The sequence below is a fragment of the Apteryx rowi genome, unplaced genomic scaffold (assembly GCF_003343035.1).
Source record: "Apteryx rowi isolate R43461 unplaced genomic scaffold, aptRow1 scaffold_66, whole genome shotgun sequence".
Lineage (NCBI taxonomy): Eukaryota > Metazoa > Chordata > Aves > Apterygiformes > Apterygidae > Apteryx > Apteryx rowi.
The window spans coordinates 1,670,280-1,685,269 of NW_020450938.1; the positions used below are offsets into that span (position 1 = coordinate 1,670,280).

The 14,990-nt window shown below is 43.2% G+C and overlaps 1 protein-coding gene across 1 annotated transcript in view; it reads left to right on the forward strand.

Annotated features, from left to right (window-relative positions):
• The first annotated feature begins 619 nt into the window (after positions 1 to 619).
• Positions 620 to 14,990, forward strand: part of FRMD1 (FERM domain containing 1) — a 31,558-nt gene continuing 17,187 nt past the window's right edge. Inside the window, exons 1-2 of the mRNA XM_026085100.1 lie at positions 620 to 715; positions 6,765 to 6,855. Of these exons, the coding sequence (XP_025940885.1) occupies positions 620 to 715; positions 6,765 to 6,855 (187 nt within the window). The remainder of the gene's footprint in view (positions 716 to 6,764; positions 6,856 to 14,990) is intronic.

The following is a 14,990-nucleotide window of genomic DNA, read 5'->3' on the forward strand; positions in this document are numbered from 1 at the left end:
TTCAGGAAGTAGTCCGTTGTGTCATCTGTTTTATTACTTGTTTGTGTCTTGAAATCTCATTTCTGGTTTGGTATTCTAAGTCGATTTAATTGCTTTATGGCTCTTTCCTGTGATTCCTGTGTTATTTTAAAGGTTGCCTAGTTTACGCTGTGAGTTTGTTAGAAACATTAAGTGTGGGATGGTAAAATGAATGAGTCAGGAGATGAGAACTCATAGCAGGTGCCACCTGACAGCCCTATACAGGGATTCATTGTGAGAGGTTTTTTTGGTTTGTGTTCCCACCTCTAGGGCAACATGACTGCCCATAATCAATAAGTGGGCTGACTAATGCAGGCATAACCTGTGGCGATGACTCTGTATGCAGCCTTTTCAGATGCTTCTGTTTGTTTTTTTTTTTCCCCTTGTTTTTTCTTTTTTTTTTTTCCTTAAGAACAAAGAGGAAAGCATCTCATTAAATGTGGGCTGTGTGCTCTTACTGATGCTCTCAGCCTTCTTCCAAGGAGCGTGGCACTGAAGCTTTTACCTTTTCAGCAGGTACGTGGGATGAAGGGAGCCTGACCCCTGTGCGGAGAGGAGTTCCCTGGAGGCCTGCTGGCGTGGGCATGAGGAGCTGCCCATGATGAGCAAGGCGCTGCTGGCCAGCAGGATGCCACAGGAGTGTCGGAGCATGTGCGTCTTTCTGCCCAACAGAGAGCAGCTCAGCGTAACCGTTGGGGTGAGTGATTTGAAGTTCTTGCTGAGGTCTTGGCGTCAGTGCTGCAACTGCATTTGAATAGCCAGGGCTGTAGTTGGGCTGATTTTGCTAGCTTCTATTGTTTTCTCAAAGGCATCATGATAGTCTGCTGACCACAAGACTATTAGCCAGCTTAGTGTAATTGGTGCTCCATTTTCTAATTGAGCAGTTTCAAAACACACAGTTTCTTGAAAGTCCATCCTGGTTATGTTTTGGGATAGAGGGTCCCCTTTGCTCTTTTTTTAATCCTTTTTTGTTCTCTCTGAGTGTTTTTGCCACAAATAACAATCGAATGATTTTAAAATTGAACCTGAAATGCCTTGATTCTTAGGCTTGGCAAGTGTGCCTAATATGGAGCATGTCTCTGTTTGCTCTGGCATTTTAGCTGTTTTGGGGTTTAATACTTTGTAGATCTCTTCAAAGACTTTGAGGTAGGTGGACAGCCATTTACTTTTTTTTCTAAAGTATTTGTACACACACAAACCAGAGGTAAGTCATTTCATTTCTTTGATCGTAGCTTCAAACATGTAAGTACGTATACAGAAGTGATAGCAGAGCCAGGTCAGTTGGCTGCCAGTATGGCACAGTATCCACTACAATGCAGTGCCCCTTTGTGTATTACTGATTGCTCTTTAAACTTGTGAGGTACTGAACTCACAGAGCACACTTCAAATTCACATGACAAGCTGGCCTGAACGTTTAGTGCTCTCTTATGAGCGTGTGCATGCACTATGTGTGGGTTGGTGAGGTTTTGCTTTGTTTTTGTGTTTTTTTTTCCTGTGGAATGGGAAGAAGACAGATACAGTAAGCTGCTATTTTAAGCACATGATTGGAAATGTGGCTTTTGAAAGTATGCATGCTAATCTTTAAAATACATGCAGGAATTTTCCTACCTACTATGCTTAAATGTGGCATCACTAACAGAAATGGCCATAAGGACTGGGTAGAGCAAGTCTTTAACTGCAAAATCTGGGGCTCTGTGCTTCTAGATCACCAGTTCAAATTCAGTCCATGTGGAGACTCAGATTTTTGCAATCTGCTAGATTTTATGCAAGCCACAGTAATTAAGTTCTTGGAGGCAGGTGCCCAGGTCAGGGTAATGGTCCGTTGCAACTGACCCTAAATCTCAGCTGTTTATAGCTTTTATCAGAGAGGCTAAAGATCTCAGATAGTCGTGCCTGCCCTGCCTTGTTTAAGGTGCTGACTCACATGCAGAAGTGCAGGCACAGCTGATGCAGTCACTACTCTGTACTGTTTCCCTGGCTCTGTCCCCTCATCATGCATGTGTCTGAGCTGGGAATGCAACCGTTCATGAACTGCTTGGTCACGCTCCACCTTATTAAATTTAAATAGTGCTTAGTGCAAATGGTAAATCGTGAATAACTGCAGTTTATCATCCCTGAAGCAGGGATCTCCTCCTCAGTGCGGGGGAGGGCAGGATGGGAAGGGGAGACAGCTGGAGGCACTAACAGGTTCAGCCATCACCATCTGGTTTGGCTGGCATGAGTCAAGTGGTGACTGAACCAGAGACACCTGAAATACTTCCTGGTTTTGTTCCTTCTGTTTTGGCCCTGATGCATGCCCTTGGCTGGTGTTTTAAGTACAGTGTCATGCATCTGCTCCCATTGCAAGCTTAATGTTATTTCCAAAGGATGTGACAGGCATGGGTCTGTCCAAGCTCTAGGGTTTTGGACAGGCCTCCCCCTGTAGCTGAGACACGGCCAGTGAAGAGATCCTGTCCCTGGTTTCTGCCTTCTCTGTCAGGAAATACTCCTTTGCCATCCCTAATACTTGCATGAGCAGTTTATCCTTTCAATTTGTTATGGTCAGAATGAGTCAGGTTGGCAGAGACCTCCTGCTGGGGCTTTCTGAGCTAACCCCATGCCTTATAGCTGAAGATCATTGTGCGCTCACACAAGCAGCTGCCCTCGAATTTTGGGGAGAGTGGGATTTCCCAGACAGCTGGCTGGCAGGGGCAGGCAGGGATCAGTAATTGCTGCATTGGCAGCTGGGAGAGGCCCCTGCCCAGCCCTGGCAGGAGTGAGGAAGGACATTGTGTGCACTCACCTGTGTATGCAGGGTTACGACATCTTTGGCCAGCAGATCTATGTTTAAAAGTTACTTTGAAGCGCCTCAGGCTACAGCAGTTTAATAAGCGTAGAAGCAGTCTTTAGAGTTGAGCTTTACAACGCCAGTGGGAACGGAAGGAATGTGAGGTGTCTCTGCAGGCCGTTTCTGCCTGCTTTCCTGCAGCCTTTCTGAAGGGCTGCATGGTGGAAAAGTGGGAGGCTGCGTGGCCACTTTTATAGTTAAGTGTAGAGCTTTATATTTGGGCCTTGAGTGTTTCCTTTTTTTCTGTGAATGGATCCATAACATTGCATCTGTCAGTAGCTTTTTAAAGATATTTTTCCTTTTCACTTCTGTTTCCACTTGTTGTAGTGGCTAGAAAGATGGGAAAATATGTACTCGGACATGCACATGTGTGAAAGAGAATAGCTATCTAACTGAAAACATGAGTTCTCAAAACATGGTTCTGTACTAATTGCATAAAGAGTGAAACATGATCTGTTATAACTGGGCAAGTCACCAAAACTAGCTTTTCATTAGACTTCTTTCTTTACCCCACTGCCCCTTCAAAACAAAAACAAAAATTGAGATCTCACAGCTGTAAAGATCTTTTTAAAGGAACATCAAGGCAATTTTCTAGTAACATTAGTAGAATCTAAACTTAATTAGCACAACCACAGATGATACATACTCTTTGCCTTTATTACAATAATAATGCCACTACATAGGATTTTCAAAACATTTTAACCTCTGCAGTGTGGAATGCAAATACTGAATAATCTTGCTGCTCAGTGAGGTAGGTAAGAATCATTATTCTTCCAGCAGAATAAAGCATAGATCCTTCCTTTGATAAGCAAAGGATTTATGTACACAGTTCCTTTCTCCCCCTCCCATGWAAATTCCATCCTTCCAGATAAGAATTTTCCTATATGTGTTTTATGTGGTCAGGTTTAGATTGAAGTCTGTTCTTCAAAATGGATTTACTTCAAGCTCGTCACAGACATGAATGTTGAAGTGAGAAGAGTGGGAGCCATTTTGAAATCCCTTCACCCATTGTCAGATGTCTCTTGTTTAATTTTCGTGTCCATTATGCTGATTGTATAGATTATTTGAGGGAATGGTGAGCAGGAAAAAACAGTTTCCTAATTATCAGCCATGAACACTTAGAAAAGCAGAGCTGTGAGGAGTAGTGGGTGCTGCAGCTTACCAGCCACCCTGAGGACCTCAAAGTGAAATGGGAGGCTTCTGCTGGGGAGGATGAATTTTTCTGATATCCAGTTTATTCAGTTTTATTTATCTGTCATTGCTGCAGCTTATCTTTATCTCCCTCATGCTTTTGAACCTGTTGATCAATATCAACTGTTTTTTACAAGTATCGCCTAAATTTTTCCTTAAATTTTTTTGGTGGCTGTAGCTGAATAAAAGAATGAGACCTACCCTGGTAAAGGACAGGCTGCTTCATGAGTGGAGCAGTACAACCAGCCACCCTATCTGTGTTTGGGTAGCTCCAAATTGGTCACAAAAGATGTTGCTTCTTGCCAACCTGGTGAAAGAAAACTGGGAGTATGAGCAGAAACTTGGGAGGGGAAGTCTGGTGAGGTCCTTTAGGTTGGGGAGTGGCAGACATAAGTCTGAAATCTTCTTGTTGTTTTGTGAGCAGCAGAGTGGAGGTTTTAAAACATATGAACCAAGAAAAATATAAATAGGTGACCAATATGTATGAATATTTGCACATAAGGATGACTCTGGAGTAGCAGTTACCTTCTATAAACTTACACTTGATTTTACTTTGGACTAAACTTCATGTATAAAGAAGCCCCGAGTCTGACATGGATCAAAGCTGAGTGTCAGCCCTTGTCAAGGGAAGGAATGATTCATGGAATATTTGAGATGGAGCTTGATATAAGAACCATACCCAGAGGGAAGAAAGGCCAAAGAAACCACACAAAATAAAAATGCAAAAGGAAGTGTTTTGGACAGAGGTGAATGCAGGAAGACGGAACAGAGATTGCAAGTCTAATCAATATTTCATAGCCTTGAAAGCTGGGAATAAAACTTAATACAGAAGGAAAGTGCCAAAATGAGAATGGATTGGGTGGGGACTCCCATGCCTGCTGTCTGAGAAACCTGATTAAATTACTGCTTTAGAGTTAAGTGTCACAAAATCTTTAGGTGTTCACTTCTATAGAACTAAGTATCTTACAGCAGGTTTCTCTTCTCTGTGTTCTTTTGTATGTCAAAGTATGCCACTTATGAAATGCATCTGATTCTATAGCTTCTACATACAGTCCTGTGTTGCTAGTGACTGTTGTATGCATGTAATCATTTTGGTTGCTAGTAGGTTGCCTCTTTCTCAGTGAATGCTTTTTAGATAGGAGAACATACACATAACACTTACTTTCCCCCAAAATGGAGACAGATCTTAGTGTCTAACTTTTCCTTCCAATTGCATGTTGTTGGCAGCTAAGCAAATACTGCATTTAGGTGTGAGACTGAACACTTAAAGGTTTTGTTTCTTATCAAAACTGTGCATTATCTCTTCATCTGCCAAAGCACATGTGTGCACACGTGTATGTGCATTGGTGTAGTGCACCAGAAGCTCCTAGTAAAGTGATACTGGGTGGCTGACTAGTGATGCATTGTCAAGTGGAAAAACTGAGTAATTAAATGACCTCCAGTTTCCAGTTGTCCCTATCTAGTGATATGGTATATCCTGGGGCACAGAGGACAACGCAACTGGTTTCTGGGGGGTGTGGCATGTGTGCACTGAAAGGGTTGGAAAAATTAAGTTGGTGGTGTGAGTTCTGGGTAAGTGGGGTAATTGGCTTCTGCTCTGTTTTCTTTGCTGCTGTGAAGGTAGCACTGCACTTACCCCCCCAGGAAGGCTGCTACTGCTCAGCTTTGTCCAGTGGTAACAGCAAAATTTAGAAGATTGTGGCCTATTTCAAAGCTGGAGCTTGGCACACTCAGAGCTGAGCACAGATTGCTTGTGTCTGTGTTACTCTGTTCTCTGCACCTGCTCTTGCTCAAAATTCCTTTCTCACATGCCTCTAAGGGCTGGGGAGTTTGTCTTTTTTTTTTTCTTCTGCTTAGTCTGTTTGTCTTTGCTTCTCAGGTGATGTGATGGGGCAAGGGGAAATGAGGCTATAAGTGGGAGTACATTTAGTCGGGGAATTTTCAAAGCGTAGTACACATCCCTGTCTGCACATTCAGCTAGTCCTGCCCTAGCTGAGGAAGTTTCTGCTTCAAACAGCCCTGGTAGAAAAGGGTATTCAGTTACTCTAACATAATGCCACAACCCCTTTTTTTACCATGCACCATCCTTTCAAATGTCTGGATACCTAGCCTTTGGCCCCCTGCAATAGCATGTACTGGCATATTTGCCAGTGCTTCTTCAGTGCATGCACACTGTTGGGGGACACACTGAGGGGCAAAGATGCTGGAAGGTCTGAATGTGGTGTGGAAGTAGGCAAGAGCCCATAGGCCATACGTGGCAGCTTCTGAAAACTAAGTTTCAATTGCTCTGTGAGTGGAAGTCAGTGGGGGACCAAACAAGCTGCTCCATCTGGGTTGCGGGGAAACCTCCTCTGTACCCTGCAAGTACTTTCATTTCTGTGATTACAAACACACGCTCTTTAAGAGGACATATAAATTGCCTGGAAGGTACTGCATGAAACTAGTGCTCCAATCATGATCCAAACTCTGCTTATACAGGGATGCCAATAGATAGGAAGCCTTAAATTCAAATTCACATCTTACTGAGCCAAGCCACTTTGCAATGTAAAGGAGGGAGAATAACAATTTCATAATTCTTTTGTGATAGTAATATTAATACTGAAAACAAAGCTTGTTTTGGGTTGTTTTTTTTTTTGCTATGGTACCCAAAGAATCAATATAAGGAAGGAGAATTGCTTCATCCAGGTGTGTGAGCCCTCTGTAATGTTGGATTGGTTGTTTCTTTCAGGTCAAAGCCACTGGACAGGAGCTCTTTCAGCAAGTCTGTGATTTAGTGAAGATTAAAGAGCCTCACTTCTTTGGCCTCAGCATTGTTAAAAGTAAGCAAACTCAATGCACAGAGCAAATGACTTGGCAAACTTCCACAGACCCGCTTGTGTATTTACAGTGTGTGCATATATACACACTGGCCGTGCCTGCGGGGAATTTGATTGTAATAAGGTCACAAAGTGTGTAGATTATGCACAGCCTTCTCGGAGCTCTTTTGATCTTTGGTATGTGGGCAGACAAATTGGGAGAAGGGGGGCCTTTGTTCTCCTCCTTTGTTCTTATGTTCTACCTCTTTGTGGGGTTTTCTTTCTCTGCTGTAGCTAAGTTGCTAGCCAACATATTTGTCACTTTGAATTCAAAACTGCCAGTAGTTGAACAGGAGAGGAATTTTAGAAGGACTTTGGGGCTGAAAGTGTTACTTATCTTCTAAAGTCATAAGTAAAGAATGTGGCACTGGGGGGTGGAAACTTAAATGACTTGAGGGGACTGAAAGTGGGGGGGAACAGGGTTTTGAAATACTATGCGGGAAATACAGAACTTAAGTCCATGGGTAGAAGTCCAGTCTGCCTGGTGCTGTTCTTTGGTATTGACCAAGGGACAGTGTAAGGTGATGCCTTAAGGAAGGAGCAAACCAGTGTGAGATGAGATTCTAATGCTTCTAGAAGAGAGGGAGAGTGTGTGTGTGTGTGTGTGTGTGTGTGTGTGTGTGTGTGTGTGTGTGTGTTGGCACCTCCCCCCTCCCCCAGCTCTTACTAATTGGACGTTGATGTATTGTCCTTCTTATTCTCCTTTCCCACACCTTCAAATGTGTGGGAGGGACTTCTCTTCCCTCCAAAATGCTTCTTCAGTGTTTTAGTATTTACTACTGCAACTCTAGATACTGTTGTCATTGAGATGAGAATAGTCTTTCATGAACCCTTCTAAATAAGGTTTCTTTTTCCTCCTTATGAATTTTGCATTATGTGGGGGAAAATTGTTTCTTTTGTTAAGTTTTTTCTTTTTTTCTTTTCCTTTCTTCTCTCTGTATTCTGTAAGAATGTAAGGTTTGTGGGTTTGGGTGGTCTTTTTTGGTTTTTTTTGAACATAGCATTCAACCTAATGTCAGTGTAAGCTGTTTATCTCCATGAGGTTTGGAAGGTCTCCAAGAGATTCCATCAACATAACTAAACCAGTTAACAAGTAGATCTCTGGCTTTAAACCAGTGCAGTTTTATATGTGAAGATCTGAATGCTTTTAACCTTTTTCACAAACGTGCTGTGTTCGCTGTGAGTCTGCCCCCAGCCTTCTTTTGGCACCAGCTATTGCCTGTTCCACTTGTGGGACATCTCCTCATGAGAAATTCAAGTTCCTGTCCTCCCCTTTGAGACAGGATAATTTCATTCCCATTTTCTTTGAATTTGAAACGGGCTCTTCTCCTGTCTTTCTTTATGATTCTTCCATATCTTCCTATCATATCTTGCTTGTTTCACATTTTCAGCTCTCTGCTTTTCCCACATCCCCCTTTGTATGGAGCAGTTTCCCTCTCTCTCTCTCTCAAGCACAGGTGCTCTGACCCCAAAATGTCAGTTTGTGGCAGGTGCCTCTCTGTCTTCTGGAATACAGTATAACTGCTCCAACCCAACAAGTGTAATAAAATCACTGCTGTCTAGAGCCCCAAAGGTACAATAACTTGCCTACAGCTTTAAAAATAAATAATCTTCTCTCACTTCTTGTAAATGCTCCTCCATTTTGGAGGAGCTAATTCTTGATGAGACTCTTAAAAGATGAAGAAAAGGGTTCCAGGAGCCCAGAAGCCTGAACTGACCTCTCCTTTTTTCTGTTTTCATTTTCCCAACTATTCCTCACTTGCATTCAGTATAGCTCAGTTTGTAAAGCTGCTTAATTGGAGGCATGTTTACCCTGGTTCCTTATTCACAGAATCACAAAATGGTTGAGGTTGGAAGGGACCTCTGGAGATCGTCTAAGTCCAAACCCCCTGCTCAAGCAGGGTCACCTCTAACACATCTCACAGGATCGCATCCAGGCAGGTTTTGAATATCTCCAGAGAAGGAGACTCCACAACCTCTCTGGGCAACCTGTTCCAGTGCTCTGTCACCCTAACAGTAAAGAAGCTTTTCCTCATATTCCTGTATTTGTTTGTGCCCATTGCCTCTTGTTTTTACACTCACCTTCCTCCTCGCCCAGGTAAGATGTCAATGTTTTGGATGAGGAAGAAATTTTTTTGTATGTTTGTGCCCTTAAGGAACTGCTGACTAGCTACTGGAGCCAGATAACAGGAGGGAAAAAAATGCTGACAGTGAGTTTCTCAGCCTGAACAGTCACAGCCACCAGAAAGGTGGCATACAGTGCTTGGGAAAGGGAGTAATGTATAAGCAAASCTGGTCTGCTTGTCTGTGCTTACAGGGCTTTCACCACCTTTAGTGCACGAACAGTCCACTAAGCTGCTGACTGGAGTCTTGTTTTTTGTTTTTCTTAGGTCCAAGTTTATTACTGCAGAGCTATAGTAATAGATATCTTTTCATTTTCTGTTTCCCCATCTTGGCTTTTTTTTTCTTTTTCTCCCCCCCCCCCCTGCAAACAGGTGATAATCTCTGTTCCTGCCAGTGATAATTGAGGTCTTGCTTCCATTGCAAATGCAGCACTCTCCCTCTTTGGAGTTTGGAAGTAGCCTTTAAGGCATTGTCTGCTTTCAAGGACCAGCTTTTTAGGGATTTTAGTTTCATGGCAGACTATCACCTCAAGGAAGTGAAGCAGTCTGTTCAAGTCATGGGAAGGCCTGGGTAAATTTTGCATTGCCCAGGGTTGTCTTGTGGGTACTTCAGTCAACTGCCTTTACAGGCAGCAAGTTGAAGTGTACTTACTGCAGAGTTTGTGAATGGAAGGCACGCTGCCCTTCTGCAGAGAGTGGTGAGGGAGATTGAGATAGGAAAACTAGAGAGGGATCCTCTGTGTTTCAGAGCAAAATATACTTCTCTTCTGCATCACGTTTTTATGCCTTTATGTTGCTGCTCTAAGATGGTATTTTAATAAACCACCTCATAGTTTTAATAAGGATGTATTCTACTGTTTCTTAAAGTGTGTTTATTTTTGGCAGTCTGATACTGCCACATGCAGAACAAGGTATTCTAATCCACCCACATCCATTACCTTGCTCCTAATTTGTCAACAAAACCCTGACTGTCAGTGGTGGCAAGAGAATGAAAATTAAGGGATTTCTGCAGAATTGTAACCAATCACACTGTGCGGATTATCTGGATTAGGAGCACATTTGACCTGCAGATGTTGTACGGATTATCTGGATTAGGAGCACATTTGACCTGCAGATGTTGTACGGATATACTAATGCTCAGTTAGTCTTGTAGTAAAATATGTGTGTGTGTGAGGGGAAGAGGTTGAGCTCCTTAAACGAAAACAGAAATTTAATCCCTAAGTGTGGAAAAAAATGAAAATAGCACCACAAAGCACTGTGCAAGTTGCAAACCGTAAATGCTGTGAGATCTGAACTGTAGATCTTGAGGCAGCTCTTCTAGCAATCATTGCTTAAAGAATAAAAGAATTTGGGGCTTTCCTTCACTGCTGACTGTGACAAATGTGGAGGGTGAACTTCAGGATTTCAGATAACAGGAATGGTGAGAGGACAGTTTTTCACCTCTTGTGCTTTTTTCTTGTCAAAATGAGAAGCATTTCAGCCAACTGTATCAGAAGAGAGCTTGCATTTGTAAGAGGAATTCAATCCCTTTGCAAGTTAAGCTCAGGAGTGTACATTAGCGGGAAGCCACACTGGCCTGAAGCTTGGGACATGTTGCTCTTCTGGTTTTGTCACAGATCATCAAGCAGGCTATACCGCCTGTTCTGTTGCTGCTTAAGTGCATTTTTTTCTTGTACTCTGCTCAGTGAGAAGACCCTGTGACCCTGCCAGGTTCAACCTGGCTCCATGGGCTTCAGCAGCTGGGTCTTATATTGTGACTCCTCCTGCAGGGTCAATCTTATCTAGTGCTCTGCAGGAGTTTTCCCTCTTGTTATCAGAAAGTGTGTGCAGTGACACAATTCAGTCTTCTAAAGCAAAACTGATTGTCAGCAGACAAATAACAGTCAGGTCTCCTTTGTTATTGTAACCTGGATCTCTGCAGTCCTGAATCCTGAGCTTCTTTCTTCGGGGAAACCTTGCTCGACCCAAGCAGATGAAAGCTGTAGATTGGGAAGAAGCAAGCCTGCAGCTCCTACACCCTGCCACTCTTGTCTTTTGGTGTTCTCTTACCAGTTTCACAGGCTGGCTTTCTAATAAAACCAGATCCCTTTGCTTCAGCTCCCCTGTCTGAAGGATCATCCTTCTGTTATTACAGCTCTGACTGTTCACTTTGCCAGACCCAGGGAGGGATGCCTCCAAGTCCTAATTACTTGTGTACCTGGCAAAGATCTTGGTGGTTGACTCTATCAAGACCAATGTGTCTGCAGTTAACTTTTCTGTGTCTGCATAGCCTCCAGTACTGATGTTCATTTATAGAATATGCTACTCATTATTTTTATATTATGTGGGTATCTATTATGCCACACTGTCTTTTAAGACAGGTGACAACAGAATTTCTCCTCAAATACCCTCAGATGATTYGTACATCCTGGTCCTTCCCAACTATTTATACTTGCCCCTCTTCCTCCTCCCTCCAAATATCTGTTCAGATAGTTGCATTTCCTTTGTGAAAGAAAAGTGTCCATATGCTAACCTGAGAAGATAAAGCCCTATTACAAGGACTTGGTCACCCTGAGCAAGAGTTAAATGCAATGTAAGGAAAATGGGTGCAGAAACATGCCAGCTAGAGGGAATTGCAGGGGTTCAGGCATTCAAAAATTATATAATGCTCCTTAGCAGTACTTGCATGGTCTTTCCCTAGAAAAGCTTTTTTTTCCCCCCCCATATCTGCTGTAGGTTATTTCTCCTTCAGTATCAGTACAACATCCAGCCAGGTGCTCTACAGTCTGAGGACCACAAGGAGTTTGTTTGATCCTGGCTGAGCAGTGGTGGGAATGGTTCTGCAACTCTTCTTGTGCAGAAAAATCCCCTTTGACACTGTCAAAGGTCCGGAGAGTTTTGCCTGGGCGTGCTGTGTTGCTAACTGTAAGATACCAACATAAAATCCTGCAGTACTTAAAAATTCTCAGGAATGAGCGGGCCTTTATCTCAGTCTTCAGACTGGGACAGTTTGTAATAGCCATACTACCTTAAGCTTTTTGTTACCTCCTTTCATTCTTCCCTCCATGTACCTTCTGTCCATCCCAGTTAAACTACATCAGCCACCTGCCTCACCTTATTCCCAGCTATTGAGCATCAGGTAGTCCTGCAGAGGTGGTAGGAGCAGATGCCATGCACGGATTGAGATTCCCAGGCCACCAGCGCTTGGAAGCTTGGGGAGCTCCACTCGCAAAAGGAGTGTGTAGCCCACTTTGTTCAATAAATGAAAAACCCCATGCTGGCATTCAGGGAAGTTAAACAGCTTAGGTGAGGTCTGTGGTGTGCATTGTGAGGTACTTTTGCTTTGTTTTTACTTCAGCTCTCCCCTAACCCCACCATCCTCCTCTTTTGGTCTTGGTCTCTTTCCTGTTGCCTCTCCAGGGATGGATGTGCTTGGAGCAGTGGCAACATCTCCACTCAGCAAATAGCAGTGGTGGTGCTGTGAGTTTTTTTCAGCATCTGGGAGAAATTAGGTGCTGTAGCCAGGGACAATTCTTTCCTTCTATTTAAAGCAGTAAATGCATGCTATGTGGAAATTTGGCTTTGCACTAATTCGTATTTTATTTGAGTCCTAATCTCCTAGGCTGTCTGAATAGTTATAGTATTAAAATATATCTGACTGAACCAAGTGAGTTAATGGGATGTTCATGGCTGCCAACTCGGACAGAGTTCTCCCTTGTGGTAGGACTGGTGTATAACTTACCTCTGTGGAATTTCTTAGCACTCTTAGCCCAAAGTGAAAGGAGCAGGTCCCTGGAATTCACTATTCCTTAGTCGTTCTGCAGGGAACTAACCTTTCATAAAAACAAAATGGGGAGGCGCTGTTTAAAATAAAGGCATTTAAAGTAACAGTAACTCGCAATGTATTTGACCATGTATTACAGTCAGTATTTTCCATTCCTGTTTTCCCTGCATTGTAAATAATGCCTATAGCAAATCTGCACAACTCATTGGGACTGTGCCACTTTATTCTGATTGTAGATATGTCCCATTGTTTTTTGCAGCAATGCACATTCTGTATTTGCTTAAATACGTAAATGTGCTAGGCTAATTTTACAGAGTAGGAGCCCTTGAATGTTTACATTTCTGTTGACTGCTTAAGTTGAAATGAGACTTTTACACTGTGCGCTCTTTGCAATTCATCTGGGGGCTCTTACTAGCTGAGCTTGCAGCAAAGCAGTTTACACATTTCTCTCAAACTGGCTGCCTGTACACGTGGGTTTCTTGGGATTGCATTGCAGTACAGTGGTGTGTTTTGTCAGGTCTGTTACCTGTACACACATACATGAGGGAACCCTTCAAGAGAGGTTGGTATGATGTATTTGCAAGCTCACTACCAGTATTGAGACAAGATCCGTGAATGCAGTGTCAATAGTTGTTCATGGAGATGTACATATTTGCGTGTATGTGTGCTTCTAAGCCAGTTTCTGCTTTGGCCATTCAACAGAGGCCAGAGGAGCAATTATACCTGCTGAGTATCTCGCCCTGTTTAGAGCTGCAGGTTAGACAGGTTCTTCCCTGGAAGGGTGACCATTGTGCATTTCTATACAGTCCTTTACAATGCTGTTTTGAGGTGCTACAATTCAGTGCCTTCATCTCTGGTAAAGAGAAAAATTCTTTCAAACCAGAGACAGTTTCAGCATCTGACAAAGATCTCTAAGGGTCACCGCTAATCCAGTTTAAGAAAAAAAACAAACACTACCCACGTAGTGCTGAGGAGGGAAATACCTCTTTGCTTTTGCAGGTTGAGGCTTACGCTGCAGGTTGGCATTTCAGCAATATTAACTTCATTAAAGCAGGAATTTAACACTGCGTTTTTGCACTGAAGGGAGGATGGGGAAGGATGCTGGGCTGGACTGGGGGAGGAGCGGGACCACCAGGGAGAGCTGATGTATCAGAATGTCTTCTTCCTTCAGCCTGGCATATACACGGTGTTTATGTGCACCTCTCAGTCACCACGCTAATGACCTTGCCTTCGTGCTTGGTATCTGAGCCTTCCCAAGGTTGTCTTTCCAACCTAATTAATATGCACAGAAATAAATAGGGGCTGTGGAGTGTGGGCAACAGATGTCTTTACTACTGTGGAACTGCTCTGTTGTCCTTTTTTCCTCTTCTGTCCCAGCATGTGTCATCACAGGATGACTCAGAGTATCTCACCATGCTTGCTGTCACTGTCTTTCCTCACAGCTAACTCGCATATTTCCCTAAATGCCTCTGGGCAAGGGATCATTCCTGAGCAACAAGGGAAAACTGACCCTGCTAACTTGTTGCAAAGGTGAAGGTTCCCTACCTTCTTTACAAGATCACAGTTAAAGCTGCAGTATTGATAGAGCCGGTATGAGACTTTAACCATATCCGACCCAGTTGGAAACGCCACTGTGCGGTAGTGACCTGTCATGAGGAGCAGTCGAGGTCTGGCTGCAGGGAGCCTGTAATGGAGTGAGCACCTTGACCTGGGACTGCTGAAATCCACAAAGGGACTGTGTATCATGCTTGTATTATCCCATTCTTGTTGTTAGCTGTGCAACTGGTTCCTAAAAACAAACTTTTATTTACTTTTTAAGGAAAGCTTTATAGAGAGACACTTGTCAGCTTAGGACAAGGGACAGGGGCAAGTCTGAGGGAGGTAACCAAACCCATTCATCTCACTGGCCAGGTTTTCTAGCATACTTTTCAAGGCAGCATTTTCTGATGTAAATGGACTTACAGAAGCAAAGGTGGTTGGTGCCTGCATATCCCCACCTGCCACCCCACCTTGCACACATAAGTGAAAAGGGAAATACAAGATGCAGTCTCTCTGTGATGCTAAAACCTCTGCCTCTCTCCTTGACAAAATAGCAAAACAACTTCTATATCACATTGTGTGCTAAATCAGTTTAACACCCCTCACTAAAATTCAGGGCTTCTGTCCAACAATTTCAACAGTGCCATTGTACTGTGTATACTGTGCTGTATACA